Source organism: Sminthopsis crassicaudata, chromosome 4 (assembly GCF_048593235.1).
Source record: "Sminthopsis crassicaudata isolate SCR6 chromosome 4, ASM4859323v1, whole genome shotgun sequence".
NCBI lineage: Eukaryota > Metazoa > Chordata > Mammalia > Dasyuromorphia > Dasyuridae > Sminthopsis > Sminthopsis crassicaudata.
Window position 1 is genome coordinate 142,889,450 of NC_133620.1, and position 21,189 is coordinate 142,910,638.

Here is a 21,189-nt window from a genome sequence, read left to right on the forward strand (position 1 = left end):
GATTTGGAGATATGGGTCATGGGTGGATGTGAATCTTATCTTTTTTTTCCCTATATGACCTAGAACAAATCATTATACCTTTCTGGACTCAGTTTTATCATCTGTATAATATGTAGAAGGTTAGACCAGGTGATCTCTAAGGTCCCTTACAGTTGTAAATCCCATAATCCTAGGGGTGTTCTGGCAAGTTGGTCAAAAATCAGCTATTTGTAAAACTGCATGTTGCTTCCCTGATTTCAAGTTTTAAATTGGAGAGGAACCCAACTAAAATTTTTTGGATAAGATATTATCAATTTTGCTTTGCAAAAAAGATAATTTTCTTTTAAACCTACAAATCACAAATGATAATTTTCTAAAAAAATTATAATAGATATTACAACATTACAAAAGCACACTCTATTAAAACTTTAGGATATTATGAATCCTAAAGTCATTGAAACTTTAGGATATTACAAATCCTAAAGTTGTTGAAACTTTAGTATATTATGAATCCTAAAGTTGTTGAAACTTTATGACTATATCCACAGGAGAGGGAGAAACTCTACAGGTTCTACTGAGCTATAGTTTAGATAGAATTTATCTTAGTGATCATAGTATCAGAGATTGAAAGTTGGAAAGGACCTCCGAGGTCATCATTACTCTCCTTGTCTCTCCCTCTACTACCAATAAAGAAAAACTACATTTTGCAAGTGAAATCCCGGGTTCAAAGAGATCAAATGACTTGCCTGACTAAGGTCACAATCCAAGTTAGTGATAACTTAGATTATTTAATTTAATTTCCAAATTTAATTCCCAGGCAAGTTATTTCCAGAATACCATTACTCACTTTATTGTGCTCTCTAACCGTAGGCAAAGATACTCTTTTGAAAAGCTAAGTTTTTAGTTCTACTAAGATGATTTATCTTAGGTGATTACTTTTAATTACTTAATTAAGGGTGCTATTAAAGCTGTTCTTGTGGTGCTTTAATAAACTTTGTGAAATTTAGTTTTCAGCCAGATATCAAGTGTCCTTTAAGAAAAGACATTAGGTTCATAACTAAGACTTTTTTTCTAAGTATGGATTTTCATTCAGTAATGGACAATTGAACCTTAACACATCATATATTGTCAAAAAAACATTATACTCAGAAGACTTGATTCCAAGTCTTAACTTCAATGCTTTCAAGCTATATAACTGAAGGCAAGTCATTGAATCTTAGTTTAGTTTCATCATGGAGACTAATACAGGAACATGAACTTTATTACTTAGAGGTTTGTTGGGAAGTCAACATGGCTTTTGAACATGAGTTATATCTAACTCAATCTCTCTCTCTCTCTGTCCTCTCTCCCTCCCTCCCTTTTCCCTTCCCCCCTCTTCCCTCCTTCTCCCCACACCTCTTCTTCCTCCTACCCTACTTTTTTAACCAGACAAATTATTTCATCAGTTTATGTAGCTCACTCAACTAATGCAAATCATCACCTGTTCTGCCATTTAAAATATTACAAAGTTGCCTGGGGCACTGGGAGGCTAAATAACTTTCCCAGGGTCAGTAATATGTGTGAAAGAATGCCTGTTGGTTTATTTTTTTTTCTTTTTAAAATTTTTATTTTAAACTTAAATAAAAATAAGAAAAGAAAAAAAATTGCCATGTGCATAGCACAGCATAAGAGAGGATTCAAAATATAAAGCATTAAATTCCATTTCAAGAAAGCCTATGTAATAAATACTACACATTGTGTTCAAGCTGTCCATCTTTTCTTTGCTTCCTTGTAGGTTTTCTTTTGTTCTCTACTTTATTTCCCTCCACTTTTCCCAAGAAGGCTACAATTAAGTGTATATGTATGTACATATGTATGCATATATATTCCCATACACATATATATACACTATAACCATATATATATATATGTATATATATATATATATATATACACACACATACATACACACACATACATTCACATGCATATATGTAAGACTGTTATAGTTATTTCCAGTTACTCTCTGTTTCTCTGAAAGTGGATAGCATTTCTTTCACAAATCCAAGTCTTTACATATTTTTTCTTAATTCAGAGGCTCATCATTTCCAATACCACAGCAATATTCCAACTTTATATTGTGTAGTTATTTTAAATAGTCTAAAACAATATTGATTAATGTGGGTGACATATAGCATAGCTTCCCTATTTTTCTCTTTTGATTAAAGTTTTTTAGCTTTAACTTTTGTCTGAAATCATGATTATTAGCCTACTTTTTCACATAACAAATTCTACTCCAAATCTTTATTTTATGTATGTGTAACTCTCTTTTTTATACATTTCCTGAAAGCATCATATTGTTGAGTTCAAATTTTAAACTACTATCTGTGGATGAATTCATCCAATTCACATTCTAAACTGTGATTATTATTCTCTTCCTTACTATTTTCTTCACTATCCTTTTCATGTACATTTTGAATCTGCTATCAATTTCTATCTTATGGTTAAATCCATCCCATTCATACTTTAAGCTCTAATTATTTATTATATGCTTTCCTTCCACCTATTTTCCCACACTAGCCTTCTCACCTTAATTCCTCTTTCCTCCACTTAACTTCTACCAGCTGCCTTGCCATTCTATTTCTTAACTAATCTACCCCTCAAGAATCCTTCCCTTATCCTTTTCCATCCATCCTATCCCTTTGCCCTCATTTCTTTCTGAATTTGAAAGACTATATATATATATATTATACATATAATACATATATAATTCTCTCTTTTAAATAACTCCTGATGAGAGTAAGGTTTAATCACTATCTGCTTTCCTCCCTTACTAATTTGTTTGTATCAATTTTTTCTTTTTTGCATCTTTTTTTTGAAGATAATTGCTTCTTTTTCTCTTTCTAAAATTTTATTTTATTTTTTTAGAATTACCCCATCATACTCAACTCAATCCAAGCCTTTCTTTCAAACTACCCTAATAAAAATGTCATAAAAGAACTGATAATATTTTCATTTATAAGATATAAATGATTTAACTTTGAGTCCATTATAACTGGTCCTAAATATTTACACATTAATATTAATATATATTTAAGTATATAATATATATTGATGTGTCAATTTTCCCAATCACATCAATTAGTTTTTATAGCATGTTAACTTCTTTTTTTCCCCAAGTAATAAGTTCTTTGGTTGTAATGAATTTGTCCCTTCAATTCTATCCCTACCCAGCATCAAGCAATTATTTTTTAGAAACCTAAAAAAGAAATTATTTTACACCTAATCTGACAAAACATATGACCACATTGGCCATATATGAAAGTGTACATCTTTCTGCAATTTCAGGCTATCATCTCTCTATTAGGAGGTGAATGGCATATTTCATCATCATTCTTCTTTCAGATTGGTGATTCATCAATATCTATAGTTCTAAAATCTTTTGAAGTTGCTTTTCTTTATAATATTATTATATATGAATTGTTCTACAATTTTTGGCTACCATGAACAGAATTGCTACAAATATTTTTGTATATCTATCTATATCTTTATACATATTTTTGTTTATGTATATCTTTATATATATATATATTATTGGGTGTGTGTGTGTTTGGAAGATAAATCTATCTTCCAGTATGCCTGGGACAAAATTTAGTAACTTTCTGGGCAGAGTTCAAATTTGCTTTCTAGAATGGCTGGACCAATTCATAGCTATAACAACAATGTACTAGTTTATCTATTTTCCCAGGGTGCCTCCAAAATTCATCATATTCCTCCTTTCTAACCCTTGCCAGACTGATTGATATAAGGTTGAATCTCAAAGTGGCTCATTTTTCTAATTATTAGTGGTTTATAGAATTTTTTTCATATGATTGTTGATAGCTTTACTTTTTTCCTCTGAAAACTGTTGGTTTATATTCTTTGACCATTCATCTTTAAACAATTACATTCATTTCTGAATACAATTCTTCCTCTGTTCTTACAACTTAACAATCTTATAAATCTTAATAAATATCTTCAGAAACTATGTTTAAGACAAGAAGCACAAAACACCTTCGGATTCAGTTGGGATGATGTTGGATGCAAAATCCCAGAATATAACAAGGCTACTTTTCTGTGGTAGGGTAGGGATGAAGGTGGGGGTAAGATAGGGAATAGATCAGTGGGGATGGGGCAGCTGAGAAGAGGAGGAAACTATTGGAAACTTCCTATTTTAAGCCATAGCTCTTGTCATTTTGGTACTCAGATGTTTCTACAGTGCTGAAAACATATAATTACTCCTAGCCTGTAACTCAGAAATCTTAATAAAGAGACACTGAAAAATGCTACAGTATTCATAATGAATACTAGTTATTTTCCCTTTGCCACTATGTTTAGTATACATAAAAACTGTCTCTTGGTAAAGGTATGTAGCATTACTAACAATCTGTTATTTCACCAGGGGCATGTTCATTTTCTAAAAGTTAGCCTCTGAAATGTTGACTGCAAAAAAAAAAAAAAAAAAAAAAAAAAAAAAAGAGTAATTCTTTTGAAGAACATAATGGGGGAGGAAAGAAATGGATATAACCAATAATATAATCCACAAATGCTCTCTTAAATTTTTATCATTCTCATATATGAGTCTCTAAATATGATCCAAAGAAGGATCTATAAAAGGAAGAAGGGAAGAAAGAAAAAAAAGGCCATTTGTTTTTTGTTAGTCTTATTTACATAATACTATTAATATGGCACTAACTTAAATAAATACTTTGGAGCTTTAGGTGGAGCAGTAATTTAGCTATATTTGTGTAGTAGATTACTTATCACTAAAGGGTTAGAAGCTATCAAGGGGTCTCTTGTACAGATTAGATCAGACAACTTTGGAGGTCCCCACTAACTCTTGACATTCTGTGAAACTATTACTTGGTGGATTCCCTTTCACTTACTTAAACCTGTCTGCTCCAATGTCATGGAACCACTACGCAAGGGTAGGGAACACACTGACTTTAAACCTGACAGGACTCCATAATATTAATCCATGAGAGCTAAGTAATACCTCTAGTTTCCATGTCAGGTTTTAAGAATAGCTAGACTAGGAAAAAGAAAAGAGGAAATTTGGGAGAAAAGAGTAATGAAAAAGGTGACCTTGGAGGAGTAAAGGGAGAGAATATTGATCTTGGAGATGTAATTCAATATTAAGATTACAGCTACTGGACTATGGAAAGCTATGTAGTACAGAGAATATCTAATAATAATAATAAGCATCTATATATTGTTTTAAGACTTACAAAATGCTTTACATATTATCATCTCACTTGATTATTGAAATAAACCTATGAAATACTTATTATTATCCCCATTTTATAATGGTTTTTTTTTCCCCTTTTGATCTAATTTTTATTTTGCATAGAATGACAAAGATGGAAATATGTTTAGAGAAATTGCACATGTTTAACATAAATGGATGGCTTCGCTGTCTTGGGTGGGGAAGGGGGGAGGAGAAAAATTTGGAACACAAGGTTTTGCGAAAGTGAATGTTGAAAAATATCTTTGCATATATTTGGAAAAATAAAATTTTAAATTAAAAAAAAATTAAATTGTAAAAATGAATGAAAGAAAAAAAAAAACTCCTAGTAGCCAAGTTCTCTTTATTTCTAATGCTTTTATCCCTCAGAGAAAATCTCCAATGCATCCTGTCTAAATCTTGTTTATAAATAGCTGCTTGCATGTTGTCTCTTCCTGCTTCCCTCTCCCTCTTCCTCTCCCTCTCCACCCACCCTCCCCAGGCCCATATTGTAATGCTTCTTGAAGATATAGGTTTTTGCCTTTCATTATACCCCTTTCACATTGTACAGTGCCTGGTACATAGTGGAGACTTAATAAAGGCTTGTTGACTTGATATCACTAGTAAATATTTGAGGCACATCTGAACTCAGAGCTTCTGGATTCCAACTCTAATTAATATTTTATCTACTCTATCACCTACCTGTTCTCAATTCTAAAAATTAAAGTAATTAAATGTGTATTCCTGATATGAGTGGAACTGAAAAGCTGAGGCATTTTCCAGCTATTCAAGAAGGATATGAGAGCAATGAAGGCATCTGCAATAAGAAATTTAGAACATGGAGAGACTTAACATGAATTAATGCTGAGTGAAATGAGCAGGACCAGGAGATCGTTGTATACTTCAACTACAATACTATATGATGATTAATTCTGATGGATGTGGCCATTTTCAACAATGAGATGAACCAAATCAGTTCCAGTAGAGCAGTAATGAACTGAACCAGCTACACCCAGCGAAAGAACTCTGGGAGATGACTATGAACTACTACACAGAATTCCCAATCCCTCTACTTTTGTCCGCCTGCATTTTTGATTTCCTTCACAGGCTAATTGTACATTATTTCAAAGTTTGATTCTTTTTGTACAGCAAAACAACTGTTTGGACACGTGTACATATATTGTATTTAATTTATACTCTAACATATTTAACATGTATTGGTCAACCTGCCATCTGGGAGGGGGGGAAGGAGGGGAAAAATTAGAACAAAAGGTTTGTCAATTGTCAGTGTTGTGAAATTGCCCATGCATATATCTAGTGAATGAAAGATATTAAAATAATTTTTAAAAAAAGAAATTTAGGACAGATGTCACTAATTCCATAACCCAATTATTCCACTGGGGCCATGACAATAAGGGGTGAATTACTCCCTTACTGTGAAGCTCTAGTTGAGGTGTATCAAACACACAACCTATCTACTACCTATACCAACTTCCAATATAGCCCAAACAAGACTAAACATAATTGGGAGAATTTTAACAAAATAAATATTATGATAAAACATAGGTATGTTAATATGTGGTTTTCTAAGTCAATATTTGGCCATTAGGGATTTTAAGAGATTATTTAGTAACCCCTATTTTCTATTTGAGTTTGATACCACTAATGGCTCAGTGTAGAGAACAGCAGATCTGGAATCAAGAAGAACTGAATTCAAATTGGTTTCTAACACTTACTAGCTATTTGACCCTAGGCATGTCACTTAATTTCTGTTTACCCCTAGAGAAGGAAATGGCAAATCACTCCAGAATCTTGGTCAAGAAAAACCCCACAGACAATATGGGATCACAAAGAGTCAGACAGTGAGTGAATGAATGACTGACCAATAATAATCACTGATGTCCTTTTCTACCTTCTCTTTTAGGAACACAGCTCACTCTTAATTATAGGGGGAGGGGAAAAGAGAAGAACAGCATACTATATTCAGGTACCCTGAAGGGAACTTATCTCACTTTATTAGTTTTCAATATTTCCTATCTCTGACATAGTGGATAGAGCACAAAGTGGAGTGCTATATACATGCTTATTCCCTTCCCTAAGTTTCTAGCAGAGCTGTTAAAAGAAAGGAACAACAACAACAACAAAAAGATTTATTTGAGTTTTTCTTTCTTTGTTGATTAGAAACTGATATCTACTAAAAGATCTTAAAGGTAGAGAAAGGGATGAAAAGGGAAAAAGAGAAAAAGCCATTGGTTATTGGGATCATCCAATTCAGAGCTGAGTTTACAGAAGGAGCTGGTCTTGCATAAACCCAGGAATACAAAGTGAATGATGATCTTTAGATGATTTACCTCTAATCAAAATTTCAAAAATTGACTATATCTCAAACAGTAATCCCAAGTTTAGGACCAGAAATGATCTAGGAGTTTTAAATCAATGCTATAATTTACAATGTCATCTCAACTAGAAAAAATGGGACCAGTTAACATCTTTAATTGGCTATTTGAGGAAAAAAAAATTTTTTTAGTAACTAGCAGGCCCAGATTAAGCAGTTTACTTCTTACATGGCAAATGTGCTTAAATTGAACAAAATAAAGATCTCATTCAAAAGGCTAAATGAAAAAAGCTTTTAGAGGAAAAAAATGAAAATGACATACTACTATGAAAAGGATCCAAATGTCACTTAGAAGACAAAGCCCATTAAAATATGCACAGTATTATAATGTAAGTTCTTTATGTAACTGACTCATAAAACAAGCCTTATTAAAAACATTCTCCTGCTAGGTTTTATACTGAAATGTTGATCATGACCACATTTGTCTCCTTGGTATTCAAAACACTAAGCTCCCTGGCAAACCTTCTAAAGAAATCTCACAAAATGAGAAGTTTTGAGGAAACACTTCTGAAAACATAAAATTGATCATTTATTTCTTCATTCTCTTCACTAGTTCTCACCCCTGAGTCAAAAATCGTTTACAACATATATGCTTTAGTATGTCTTAGATCAGGCACAGACACAAACCTTTGCTCATTTATTTGTGCTTTCTCACTATCCTTCTCCTTAAATATAATAGTCTAGTAATTAATTGTCTTTAGTCATCACCTGGAGGGAAATGGATAATAAAAACATAGGAACCAACTAAATGAATCCAACTGAATTATATCTATTGCATGTAAAGATCTTTATTACCTGGCCTTATACTATCTTTTTAATCTTACTGAACATTATAACTCTGAAATCTAGCCAAAGCAGCCTTCTCTCTTTCTTCCTCTATTTCTCCTCTCCATTTTTTTCTACTGGCCAGCCCTCATTCCTGGAATTCACTCATTCTTTACCTCTGCCTCCTAAAATCACTTCCTTCCAGATGCAACTGAAGTATGTAGCCCTTTTACAAATAAGTCTTCTGAATACTAGTGTCTTCACTCCCTAAACTGTCTTACATTTACATTATTTATATTTATTTGTATTTATTATATATTTTTTTCTATCTCTACTAACATACCTAATAGTTTACTGCATAATCTGCTTTAGAGAAAGAATTGTTTCATTCATTGTATTTATATTCCTAATACCTAGCTAAGTACCTGGCACATAGAAGTTTAATAAATGTTCATTGAGAAAGAAAAGAAAGCCCTGTCTTCAAGGATCTTACATTCTAATTACAACTAACTATACAATAAACTAACCACAAAGCAACATAGTCAATTTTGATACTCTTTTATCCAAAAGTCATGTTTTTTATCCTGAAAGAAGTAGGCTATGGAATGATGAGGGTCTAGGTTCTTCCACAAAAATCCAGGTTCAGAGAAGTTTTCTCCTCTGAAAATGAGATGGCTGAATTAGTCTCTATAATATCTTCCAGGTCCAAATCCCGCCGTCCTATGAATTTGGGGCTAGGTTCTCTCTATACACTCCAAAGTGTCATGCTGAGTAAGGTAAATCACAATCACTTGTTGCAAATGTTGTATTTCTTTCAGATTGTTAAGTTCCTCTTTCATTATTGGAAATTAATTGTTTTTTTTTTAAATCCATGTCCTTTTTACATATCATAGGATAGAAGTAAGATATCCGAAGGTGGGAGGATTTTTATTTTTAGTAACTTTGTAACTTTTTTCTGAGAATTGCCCTTTCTCAAACCCCACTCTTCAAAAATTAGGTTCATTTTAAAAAATAAGTATAAACACAATGAGGAAAAGTATCTTCCCTTCTTGAGAATCTCCATGTTTTCTGTTCTGAGTATTATAAGTGAACGATATGGGAAGTCTCTCTTTTTTTTTTTTTTTTAAGGACAAAACTCCAACTTTCACAGGTTGCATGAGGAAGTCTAGAAACTCAGAAAAGATTGCAGCAACATTTTAAAGATTAAATCAGTCATAAGTTAAGTAGATACCTTATTTAAAATAAAATAAAAAAAACACCCAGCTTTTAGAACTATGTAAGCAAATATATACTCTACAATCCCTGGATAAACTCACGAAATTCTATAATTCCTCTCACTTTTCTCCACTCAAATTACATTCCCTACAAATTTATGAGAAGACCTGCCTCTCACAACTAAGATTTTCTTTGCTTCTAATTTGATATCTCCAGTGTTTAAGACCACCTGCTTTTCAAAGCTAAGACAATGACACAATGGCTTTCAATTGTGTTTCAAGTAACTGAGTTTATGAAAAGCCCTTTTCTCTTTCTCCACCCACCCTATCAACTTTCTATTTGATCATACAATAAATGGGAAATTGTTGGGACAGTTTTCCCTCAAGCTTCGTCAGACATTGAAAATTACAAGGGTAAAAAGGACACATTTACACTCAATATAATATCTAACAAATCACAGTAGGTAGGCTGAACGTGTCCTTTCTGTCCTTTGTCAAAAACATTTCATAACAAGTTGTCAGATTTTTAACATCTATTGATACGTTTTATTTTTACTTCACCCTAGTTTCCAAATACATTCCTCTTCCCTCATCTACACAGAAAGCATCCCTTGTTGCATTTATTCATTCATTCATTTATTTTGCTATATTATTAATATAATTCTGATTTGGAGGTTACAAAATATATTAGGAAGCTGTGGCTGTTTTCATTCAATACAGCTCCAATGTGATTTAGCAAAAGATGTCAAGGACAATACATCTATCCTTTGATATAAGGCCAAACATAGGACATTATATCATTAAGAAATTGGTCAAAATAGAGAATATTTAAGTGTAAATACTGTCCAAAGAGTCCTCAACTAGAGGTGCAGGAGGGTAACCCAGAAGAGAGCAGCTAGGTTGCCCAGTGGATAGAGTGCTGGGTGAGGAGTCAGGCTGACTCATGTTCCTAAGCTCAAATCTAGCCTCAGAAACTTACTAGCGGTGTGAGTCTGGACATTTTACCCTCTTTGCCTCAGTTTCCTCGTTTGTAAAATGAGCTGGAGAAGGAACTTCAATAGCTTTGTCAAGAAAATTCCAAATGACTGAACAAAGGCCAGGAGTAGGAACGAGGGAAAGACCCTGAAAGATGACAGGCTTTCTCTGCTAAAGATTGGCTTATTTTTACAATTTATAAATGATCATGTGAGCTTAAAACTTAAAGACTGGTCATCAAAGGAACTAATTCTTTCAAAATTACCTTAATATTCACTTTTTAGAAATGTTGTTTCTTTTTAATTATTAATTTCATAAGAATGAAATTTTTGGTCCTCTTTTATTTCAGCAAATAGAGTTGTGTGAGAGGGGGCAATGTGACTGTTCAATCAAGGGGATAATCTTACCTTGTGCCCTTCCTTCATTGACCACATGCTTCCTGATCTGGTTACTAAATCTCCACAAACTTCCATCAATCTCACACTGCCTGTGTTCACACCTTTTATGTACTAAGACAATTGTGCATGCCAGATCTTTCTTAATAGATTCTATAAGGGCAAGGAGAATGCTTGGGTGTAACTAAATAGTGTATTTCCCCCTAATACTTAATACAAGTTTCTGCAAATTGTAGTCACTTAAAAACTAGTGAGTCAATGACATTAGTGAGTATGGTAGGTAATTTGGAAAGATTAGTGCTATGAAGCACTGAACCTTTTGATGTTTTGACAGCTCTGAGAATGTCACTGATGTGGCTTCTCCCTCCTATGGTGCAGATCACAAATAACCATCCATCCTTTCTTATTTCTATGCAATTCTTATGGATGTTTTCCCTAATTTTCTCTGCTGGAGTTCTACTCAGTGTTCAGACAGCTTTCTTCTAGATCAAAAGTTCTTAATCTAGGTCTTATAAACTTAAAAAAAATATTTAATTATTATAAATTTATTTTATTCACTTAAAACTTTTTATTAGGAGATTATTGGCTAATAGTCAATAAATTGAGACTATTGATCAATAGTTCATAAACTTATTTAAACTTATAGTATGTAGTAGACCTTGTTTTAGGTACTGGAGGTACAGATAAAAAAGAAAAGATAATTCCTGCCTCAAGCAGCTTATAATCTAATGGGGAAAGACAACAATAACAAAAAAAAATAAAGAGATAAAGAAGGTACTTGATATAGACATCTCCAGGGAACAAGATGGCTTTCTCAGGATAAGCTCTATCATTCTACTTCATCACAGTCCAGATAATTCAAGCCTTGATTGATACCACTGCCCTCTGCCTCCTCTACCCTCTGACTGGAGGACTGGACAGTCCCAAACTCCTTCCAAAGCCTTTCTTTCACACAGAGCAGGAACTGGACTCTAAGCCCATTCCATTGAATTTGCATCTGTGCCTCCAACTCTGCCATACAAGATGCCCTTGCCCAGGCACTATCCACTGGTTGGTGCTTACAGTCTAATGTGGAGACAACATAAAGGGAAACAGGAAAGTGAAGAAGGGGAGGGCACAGAGCAAGCACAAGTAGAGGGAACTATCTTCCTTTTCCTCAATTGTATCCCCAGTGCTTAGCACAGCACATAGTAGGTGCTTAATTGATTTGAACTTAATCTGTCTGCCTCAATTTTCTCAACTATTATATAGATAATAAAAGCATCAACCTTCTTGGATTATTGTGAGGATGAAAAGATATAATATTTTGTTAGGTACTTAGCAGCTAGGTGGGGAAGCAGCTAGTGCTTTATTAGGAAGACCTGAGTTCAAATCCAGACTCAGGCACTTACTAGCTGTGTGGCCCAGGGTAAGTCACTTAGCACTTATTTTGCCTCAGTTTTCTCATTTGTAAAATGAGATAGAGAAGGAAATGGCAAATCACTCCTGTACCTTTGCCAAGAAAACTCCAAATGTCTGAAAAAAATGAACTAACAACAAACCCTTAGTACAGGGCCTAGCACATAGTAGGCACTTAATAAATCTTTATTGAATTAAATTTAATTCCCTTAACTTTATAATGGGGATAATAATAATAATAATACCAATCTTCTGGGTTGTTGTGAGGATCAAATGAGTGAATATTTTATAAATCATTTAGCACAGGGGGCAGCTAGGTGGCGCAGTGGATAGAGCACCAGCCTGAAGTCAGGAGGACGTGAGTTCAAATCTGGTCTCAGACACTTATCTCTTCCTAGCTGTGTGACCCTGGGCAAGTCACTTAACCTCAATTATCTCAGTTTAAAAAAAAAAAAAAAGCATTTAGCACAGGACCTGGCATATAGTAGGCACTCAAAAATGCTTTTTCTTTCCTTCTTTCTACAGAAGTGCAAGGAAGAAGTGGAATGGAAAGAGGAAGCCCAAAGGGACAAGTATATGATAAAGATCATACTTGCTAAGAAGTTATTAAAGGACCAAGTCTAGTGGTATGCTTTTATAGTCCTTGCTGCTGAGGAAATTGAGGGGTGTAGAACTGCAGAAGGGTTAAAACCAATAGGATTTCCACTCAATCCTACATCCATGTGATGAACCCTGGGAGCAGAGGGCCATTAGGTTGTTGAAGGAGGGGAGAGTAAGCTCAGATCTGAAAAAAGATCAGGCAAGACCTTTCCTGAGGATCAGGTCAGTGGATGAGGAGGCTCTACAGTCTACACTTTCAGGTTAGTAAGATAGTGAGATCCAGTCTCAAAAAAAAAAAAAAAGTCATTAATGGTACATTTCTAGGATGGCACAGGGAAAAGAACTGTGGCTTTGGAGGCAAAGGACCTGGAAACAAATCCTATGTCTGATGATTACTATCTGTGTAACATCAGACCGCTCACTTTAGCTCCCTAGGCCTGAGCATTACAATGAGGGGGCTTGTCTGAATCTATATGCCTATATTCTTCCAATGAGAATGGCAATGAAGACTGACAAATGTTCTACAACTTACCAATCTTACAAACTGACCAGGACAGTGAAAAAATAAAGGAAATTTCCTAGGTTCATAGAGCCAGTGTTAGAGTTGAGGCTTGACCTTGAGGTTTGTCCTTAGATATATAGCTGGCAAAACAGAAGTATTAGAGGAAACCTTGAGGACATAAACAGCATAAAACGAGTTAGAAAATCCTAAGTCATAGGATTGTGCAAAGGAATGGCACAATTGAAGAAAAGCCTGTCATTCAACATGTGGAGAAAGGTTTTATTGGGAATTTTTAAAATGAATTTTTTCTACCTCTGGCTAAAGTGGGAACAAATGTGAAATGCATTCAATGCAAGAGGCAGCAAAGAATTAATTGCAAAGCCTGGTTGCCATCAGTGAAATAAAATGATATAGTGTCATTCTCAGGCAGAAGTTTGGCAGAGTAGACAGCTTGGACATCATGCCAAATGATCATTTAACCTTCAGATGCACTTGCAAAACTAGTTCAGAGAATAAAAATGTCACTGCTTTTAAATATATAGAACTTTCTGAAAAAATCTGAAAAACATATACAAATATACAAATAAGATGACAGAAAATAAGGAGGCATTTTTTATTAGAGAAGAAAACCAATTTAAACAAATTTAGCTAGTCATTTAACTTGACTGGATAGAGTTTAGTAAAGAGTTTAGTAAACAAATCAAGAAAAGAAAGAAAAAAAGACATGAAGATTAGATAAGGATATTATTCTTTGAGGAATAATTTCTATGTAAAAGAGTAAAAAAAAAGGTATATTTTGAATATAACATATGAGATCATCCCACTGGTAAACAAAGTTGATGATTATGATCAATAATTTTTCCAGTTTAGAATATGGCTTTTAAAAAATTTTATTTGGCATCTGGACTTCTGATTTCATAATTCTTCCAATGAGAATGGCAATGAAGACTGACAAATGTTCTACAACTTACCAATCTTACAAACTGACCAGGACAGTGAAAAAATAAAGGAAATTTCCTAGGTTCATAGAGCCAGTGTTAGAGTTGAGGCTTGACCTTGAGGTTTGTCCTTAGATATATAGCTGGCAAAACAGAAGTATTAGAGGAAACCTTGAGGACATAAACAGCATAAAACGAGTTAGAAAATGAAATAATGAGGTTAAATTTTAAAAGGAGCTAGGTATTGATCTTTAAATTTTTAATTTTAATAGCATATTATTTTTCTGAAATATTGACCTTTTAAAAAAGTTTAACCTTCATTATTTAAAATTTTAAAATTTATTTTATTTTTAATTTATGAAATAAATTAAATAAGCATTAAATAAATTAAATAAGCATTTCTATAAATAGTATAATAAAAAATGATTGCATATGAAACTGAAAATCTATTACATACAACTTGCTATTCCTTTAAAATACATAATAAAGTTTTATAAATTTATTTTTTCCTTTGTTTTTCTTCCCTCACTTCTCTATCCATGGCTACGATTAGACACAAATACATACATACATACATACATACATACATACATATATATATATATATGTATATATGTAAAATTATTCTATACACACTTTTATCTATCTGTTCTTTTTCTGGATGCACATAGCATTTCCTTCATATGTCCTTTGTAATTAATTTGGCTTTTTATAATACTATTGATCTTTCAAAAACAAAAACGTCACACCATATATATATATATAGATGTAGATTGAAAAATAAAGGTAAATAGTTCTACATTTATCTAAATTGTGTGTATGCTTATCTATATCTATATCTATATCTATGGGACAAGGAAGAGAAAGAGGGAGAGAGGAAGGGACCGAATAGGAAAACAGAAGGACAAAATCTGTACTAATATGTTAAAGTGGAAAAAATGTAAAAAATGTAAAGAGCTCTCCATCACACTATTACACAGAAACAAAATTGACCATCAAAGAATGTTGCATCTTAAGTGTTACATTTGGAATCAGGAAGAACTGGGTTCAAATGACACTTCATACACTAATTATGTGACTGCTCAAGTAGATTAACCTTTTTGTGGTTTAATTCCTTTACTTTTAAAAAAGAGGGTTGGACTAGATGGCCACTAAGGTACCTCCCAGGTCTTAATCTGCCAACCTAGGAGTTTCAGTGAGTCTATGTAAGAACACTGCTTTTGTTTTAGTCAGGGAAACACAGTTTTGTGGATAAATCTTGGTTCTTGGGGATCCTGTTTTTCCCCTCTGGGAAATGATTAAGAGTTCAGAGAGGATAAAGGACATTTGTAAAGATTAAGATGAAGCAAAAGCTAGCACACTTGTAGTTACCAGGGCATCACAAATGCTTTGCCTTTTTTAAAAAATTATTTCCCTTCATGACATTTTTATATACCTGCTCTACTATTATTTCCTACATCCCCTCATTAATCTTTTACATACAACTTACTATTCCTTTTAAATATATAATAAAGTTATTATGTAAATTTATGTTTACATTTGTAATGTACAATAGTACCATTGTAATGTACAATGTACTATACAAATGTAATAGAATGGATATTTTAAAAATAAAAATATGCAAACTATTTTAAAGTGGGTCAAGCAATGCATTATTCTGTGGCCAGAACAGAGTGAATGAATTGAGTGTTTTTTTTTTTAACTCATATTTATTTGTAGTAAAGGGAATGAACTGTTGATTATGTGTCCTGGCAACAATTCAGATAAAACAAATTATGATTATTGTTAAATTGAAAACACTGTTAGCTAGTACATCTGGGTGGAACATGGCAATGAGCATCTGGGTCAAGAAACAAGACCAGAATATCTGGAGTGTTTAGCACCACTCAAGAGTCAAAAAACAGGAATCTGCAATGGGAGCAAGTGCAGACTAAAATGAATAATGTAAAAAAAACTTGGAGCATCAAAACAAAGTAGTCAGTGGGAAGAGTGAGAGAGACTGGGCACCTGTAACTCCAATCCACCATCTGGTAGCTTCCTAGTTTAATTAATTATTTCTGATTACTAGGTGCGAAGTTCTGTTGTTTCCATGCTGCTAAAAAATTGCAAGGGTTCTCACTGTCTTCTTAATTTGTCATTCTTGAAATAAGTTCCAGTTTCTGGGCCCTAGTTATTGTTCTGGCACTATTTTAGATAAAACGTCTTTAGAAAAATTGGATTGAAAAATTCATTCACAATTTCTTTCCATCTGAAGTTTATCAACTTATTTTTAACAAACCCAATAATACATGTAATAATTTTCCAATTAACTCATTTTGTCTCACAGTATGAAGAACTTATTAGGTAGAGAGTTTCTTTTAAATTACTTAGAAGTAAAGAATGTCTTGAGAACCATAAGTGGCTTTTTTCATAAGAGCTTGTAAAATTGTTGGCAATAGCATAGGTATTTTTATTCAAACAAAAATGACATCATTGCTGAAATTTCAAGAAGATTGGCTTCATTTACTCTACTTTTGGTACAACATATTGTTTCTGCTGAACATCAATTGGCTTTTCTATTTCTATTGGAAGATTTATGTCATAACTATTTTTAGCATGCAAAGTCTGGTTCTATCACTTTTGGAATTCAACTAGCAGACAATCACTCTTTAGAATTTGTAGAAAACTAAGAGTTTTCTAGTGGATGATGTGTTCATTAGCAAATAATTAATCCACTCTGACTCATACTTGAGTAAAAATATAAAATGCAGTATCGCTCAGGCAAATGTTATTTATCAACAAAGATGATATGGTTGTATAGGATGAAAGCTCGAGACCTCTTGGTCATGTTTTATTACACCTAATATGTATTGTACATTGAATTAAGCTTAACAAAAAGAATAAAAAAAGAGTTCTATGCCCTTAAGGAGTTTACAATGCAATGGTGAAAGAACATCAAACAAACACAAAGTAAACTATATCCAGGCTAAATAAGAAATAATTAATAGAAGGAATGTGCTAGAATTAAGAGGGGGTTGGGTAAGGCTTCCTATAAAAGGTGGGATTTTAGTTGGGACTGAAAGGAAGTCAAAGAAGTTGGTAGTTGGATGATATATTAGTTCAGCTTCAGCATCAACCTGTCATTGTCACCTAAAATTCAATTTGTTATCCAAATTAACTAACAAGGACACATAAAAAAGATGCTATCTGCATCCAGAAAAGAACTGATAAACAGAAGAATTTATAGGATAATTTATATATATACATACACATATTTGTGTTTAATGGTAGTCATTTCTAGGGTAAAGGGGAAGGATAAGAAAAAAATAAAAAAATTTACATGATAATTTTATTGTATATTTGAAAGGAATAGCAAGTTGTATACATTAGATTTACAATTTTATGTACCATCATCTTTTTATTGTATGATGTTATAGAAATGTTTATTTCATTCCATAAATTAGAAATAAAATAACATAAAAAAGAGCCCACAAAAATGAATCCTGATGATTGCTTTTAAAATGTAATTGGAGGAAAAAATACTAAATATATTTTTAAAAATTCCATTTGTTGTCAAACTCAAAAAAGTGATCCATGTTCTGTATTAAGGATTTAATAAGCGCTTAGGTTCACCCAAATTTACCCATAATTCAATTATTCATATAAATCTATTCTTTTACCTGTTTACCCATGATTCAATTATTCACATAAATTCTTTTTTTTAGCTTAAAAGGTGAACAGCAAGAGAATACCCCAAAGTGGCCAAGTTGTTTTCCCTTGCTGTCAATGATTCTGGGTCAAAAAAGAACTGAAGATGGCATAACCCAGACAGTAAAAGATTATAACAACCAAGCAGTCAAGAGACTTCCGGTCTCCCTTTTTCTGAATGTTGACAAAGTACAACCTTGACTTTTTGTCTCTGTTCTATTTGACATTTTGAGATCCTTTGATGGAAAGATTTATGAATGCAAAATATTTTTTGTATGCACAGACATATTACTTGGAAGCATCATTGACTATGATTCTAACAGGTAACCAAAAGGTAGCAATATTAGGGTTATTCTAAACATAAGTTTAGTGTGGTCCTTGGATGCCTTATAAGTAAGACAAGACTAATATTAACATTTATATAAACCAAATAAAAAGACAACAGGGATTCTTACTTTTTGGGGAGGGGAGGAATTCAAGTCATTTCTACGATATGAGTAGCATTAGTCTTTGTTACATCTATTTCATTTAAAAAAAAATTCTCTTACCTTCACAATGCTTTTTAAATCTTGTACATAAGTCCTCTCAGTCTCCAGAATTTCTTGGACTACTCTATCTACATAGAGAAGTTTAGGACTTGTAGTGGATTCTGCAACTAGGGAGAGGGTGCCATTATTACTTGCTCCTTTTGCTTCGGTTGTCCTCAGCACTCCCTGCCACTTTTCAGTACTTTCTTCCATGTTCTGTTTCTCTTCTGGGGGATTCCTCCGAACTTCACTGCTGGAAAATCTCCTCGTCGGCATCAGCTCAAGCTTTATGGCCCCTGTTTCCTTATCCTGGTTATTACATAAACTCAAATGGCCATTGGAAGCTAAGGTCAACCGGCTGCCAAAGGAACAGTGGCTGTCCCTGGAAGAGGCAGAGGAGGACGTGGAGCTAAAACTCACTGGTCGGTCACTGTCTGACAGTTCCATGGTCTTTGGTCCACGGTAGGAGAAATGTCTTTTCTCTTGGTGAAAATCTACCTTGGAAACAGTAACCTCTGTCACAGCTGGAGAAGCCTGAAAAGGCAACTGGTACTCATCTAAATGGAAACATAAAAAAAATAATAAAATTGTTAAGGAACAGGGCAGAATAAAATTTGTCCTAACCAAAATCTTAGGCAGTATCCTTGAGAAGAGTTATACAAAGATATGAAAAAGTCCCTGCCATCCACTTCCATGAAACTTTCTCCAGTATCTTCCATACAATAATCACCTTGTTTTTCAGACTTCATGAGATATTTGTTTTGGCAACTTTCTAATACAATTATCATATAATATACCTGATAGTTAATCATTTGTATTTTATTCTCTTACTGAATTGCATATGAAAACAGGAACTCTGACATCTAAATTTTATATTTCCTTTAGCATGACATGCTATATAGAGTAGGCACTGCTTTTGAAAGAATGTGTGAAGTGACATTTATAGCAATTAACCTAGAAGATTCTGAAGTAATTACTTGTCAAAGAAGAACACGACATTGAACAAAATTTATTCTTGTGTTTTGTGTTGTAGTCTAAGTTCTTAGAAAGTGAATATTCTTTGTGTGATAAATATATTCATTATTGGGTAACTAGAATTTTTATTTAACCAAAACACTCTAATCCTTACTCATGGCTATTAAAATATTTAATTAAATGAGTAAATTCACAAGGTTAATGTGAATAGTTGAAATTAATAACTGAATTGGAATTTATCTAAACTTGGAAAAATATTTTTTAAAGCAACAGGACCAATAATGTTTAGAAAAGAACATTTAAATATCGTTCCAAATAAATATCAATTTAAATATATTTAAGAGCCCAAATACTCTACAAATTAAGTTCACTCCTCCTCCCCCCATTCATTATTTCTATGGTCCTTTCCATATATTCTATAATCCTCTGGAGTTTAAACTATTTGCTAAGGATTACTATGGTAAAATACCATTTATTTCCCATTACACACAAAACATTGTCTTTGGTATCTCAGCATTTTTCAATCCTTTTATTTACCAGTCTTCTTTCCTTCCTTGTTTCCTTCCTTCTTGCTGAGGCAATTGGGGTTAATCGATTTGCTCGAGGACACACAACTAGGAAGTGTTAAATGTGTGAGGCTGGATTTGAATTCAGATTCTATGCTCTATTCACTGCGCCAGATAGCTGTCCTTATTTAACAATCTTAATAAAAACATTCCAGTTTACAGAAGATGAAAAATCTTGTAAGAAAAATCATGATTTATGTAATAATGAATTGTAGTCTACTTCTTACTCTGATTTGCATTCATGGTTTTGGTAAAACAAAAAAAAGTTATTTACATCTCCATTAAAAACTCATGAGTTTGACTGACAGTTTGAAGATTAGGTGAAAGAGTAAAACCAGAACATAATTCTATCAGCAACAAAGAGGTCATTTCAGCTATATCACAGAGAACTCCTTTTTAGGTGGTGCTTACCTACCGAGAGCTCAAACAATTTTTACTTTATTAAGTCCCTGTAGATCCCACATTTTTCTTTTCTTTTTTCTTTTCTTTCTTTTTCTTTTTCTTTCTTTCTTTCTTTCTTTCTTTTTTTTTTTTTTAACAAGCATTATGGCTTATTTCATTGTGAAAATGGTAATGACCAGTAATGTTCACATCATAAGCACTGCTCAATTTATCAACATAAAATGAAGAAAACAAGTGGTATTTGATTCCAAAGGAAGGAATAATAAAGAAATACCTAGAAGATGATGCAGTATTCTACCAGTAACTACAGCCACATGGTATGTCTGCAACATTTTTTTTTAAAGCTTTTGTAATCTTCTTTCTGCTTGCTTTATAACAATTTTATGGTCTATAAAACATGGATTAGTTATCATAGTTAAATGCACTTTCCCTTAAAAGCCTGCTACGGCATGATTATGGCAAAAATCCAAAAATACAGCAGTGCAAAATGCACTTGTAGGAAAACACATTTTGTTAAAAGTATATGCCATTTTTTAAAAAATATGAGAGTCATGGGTAGTTCAAATGGAGAAAAAAAATGAAATGACATTGTCATTTGATCTGTCTTCTCCATTACTACTTGCTGACTC

The 21,189-nt window shown here is 33.0% G+C and overlaps 1 protein-coding gene across 6 annotated transcripts in view; it reads right to left on the bottom strand.

Annotated features, from left to right (window-relative positions):
* PLEKHG1 (pleckstrin homology and RhoGEF domain containing G1) overlaps positions 1 to 21,189 on the bottom strand; it is a 261,599-nt gene that overhangs the window by 79,479 nt on the left and 160,931 nt on the right. For all 6 annotated transcript variants that reach the window (XM_074309560.1, XM_074309558.1, XM_074309559.1 and 3 more), the window contains one exon: positions 18,639 to 19,174. In XM_074309560.1, the coding sequence (XP_074165661.1) occupies positions 18,639 to 19,064 (426 nt within the window). In that variant the 5' untranslated portion in view covers positions 19,065 to 19,174. The remainder of the gene's footprint in view (positions 1 to 18,638; positions 19,175 to 21,189) is intronic.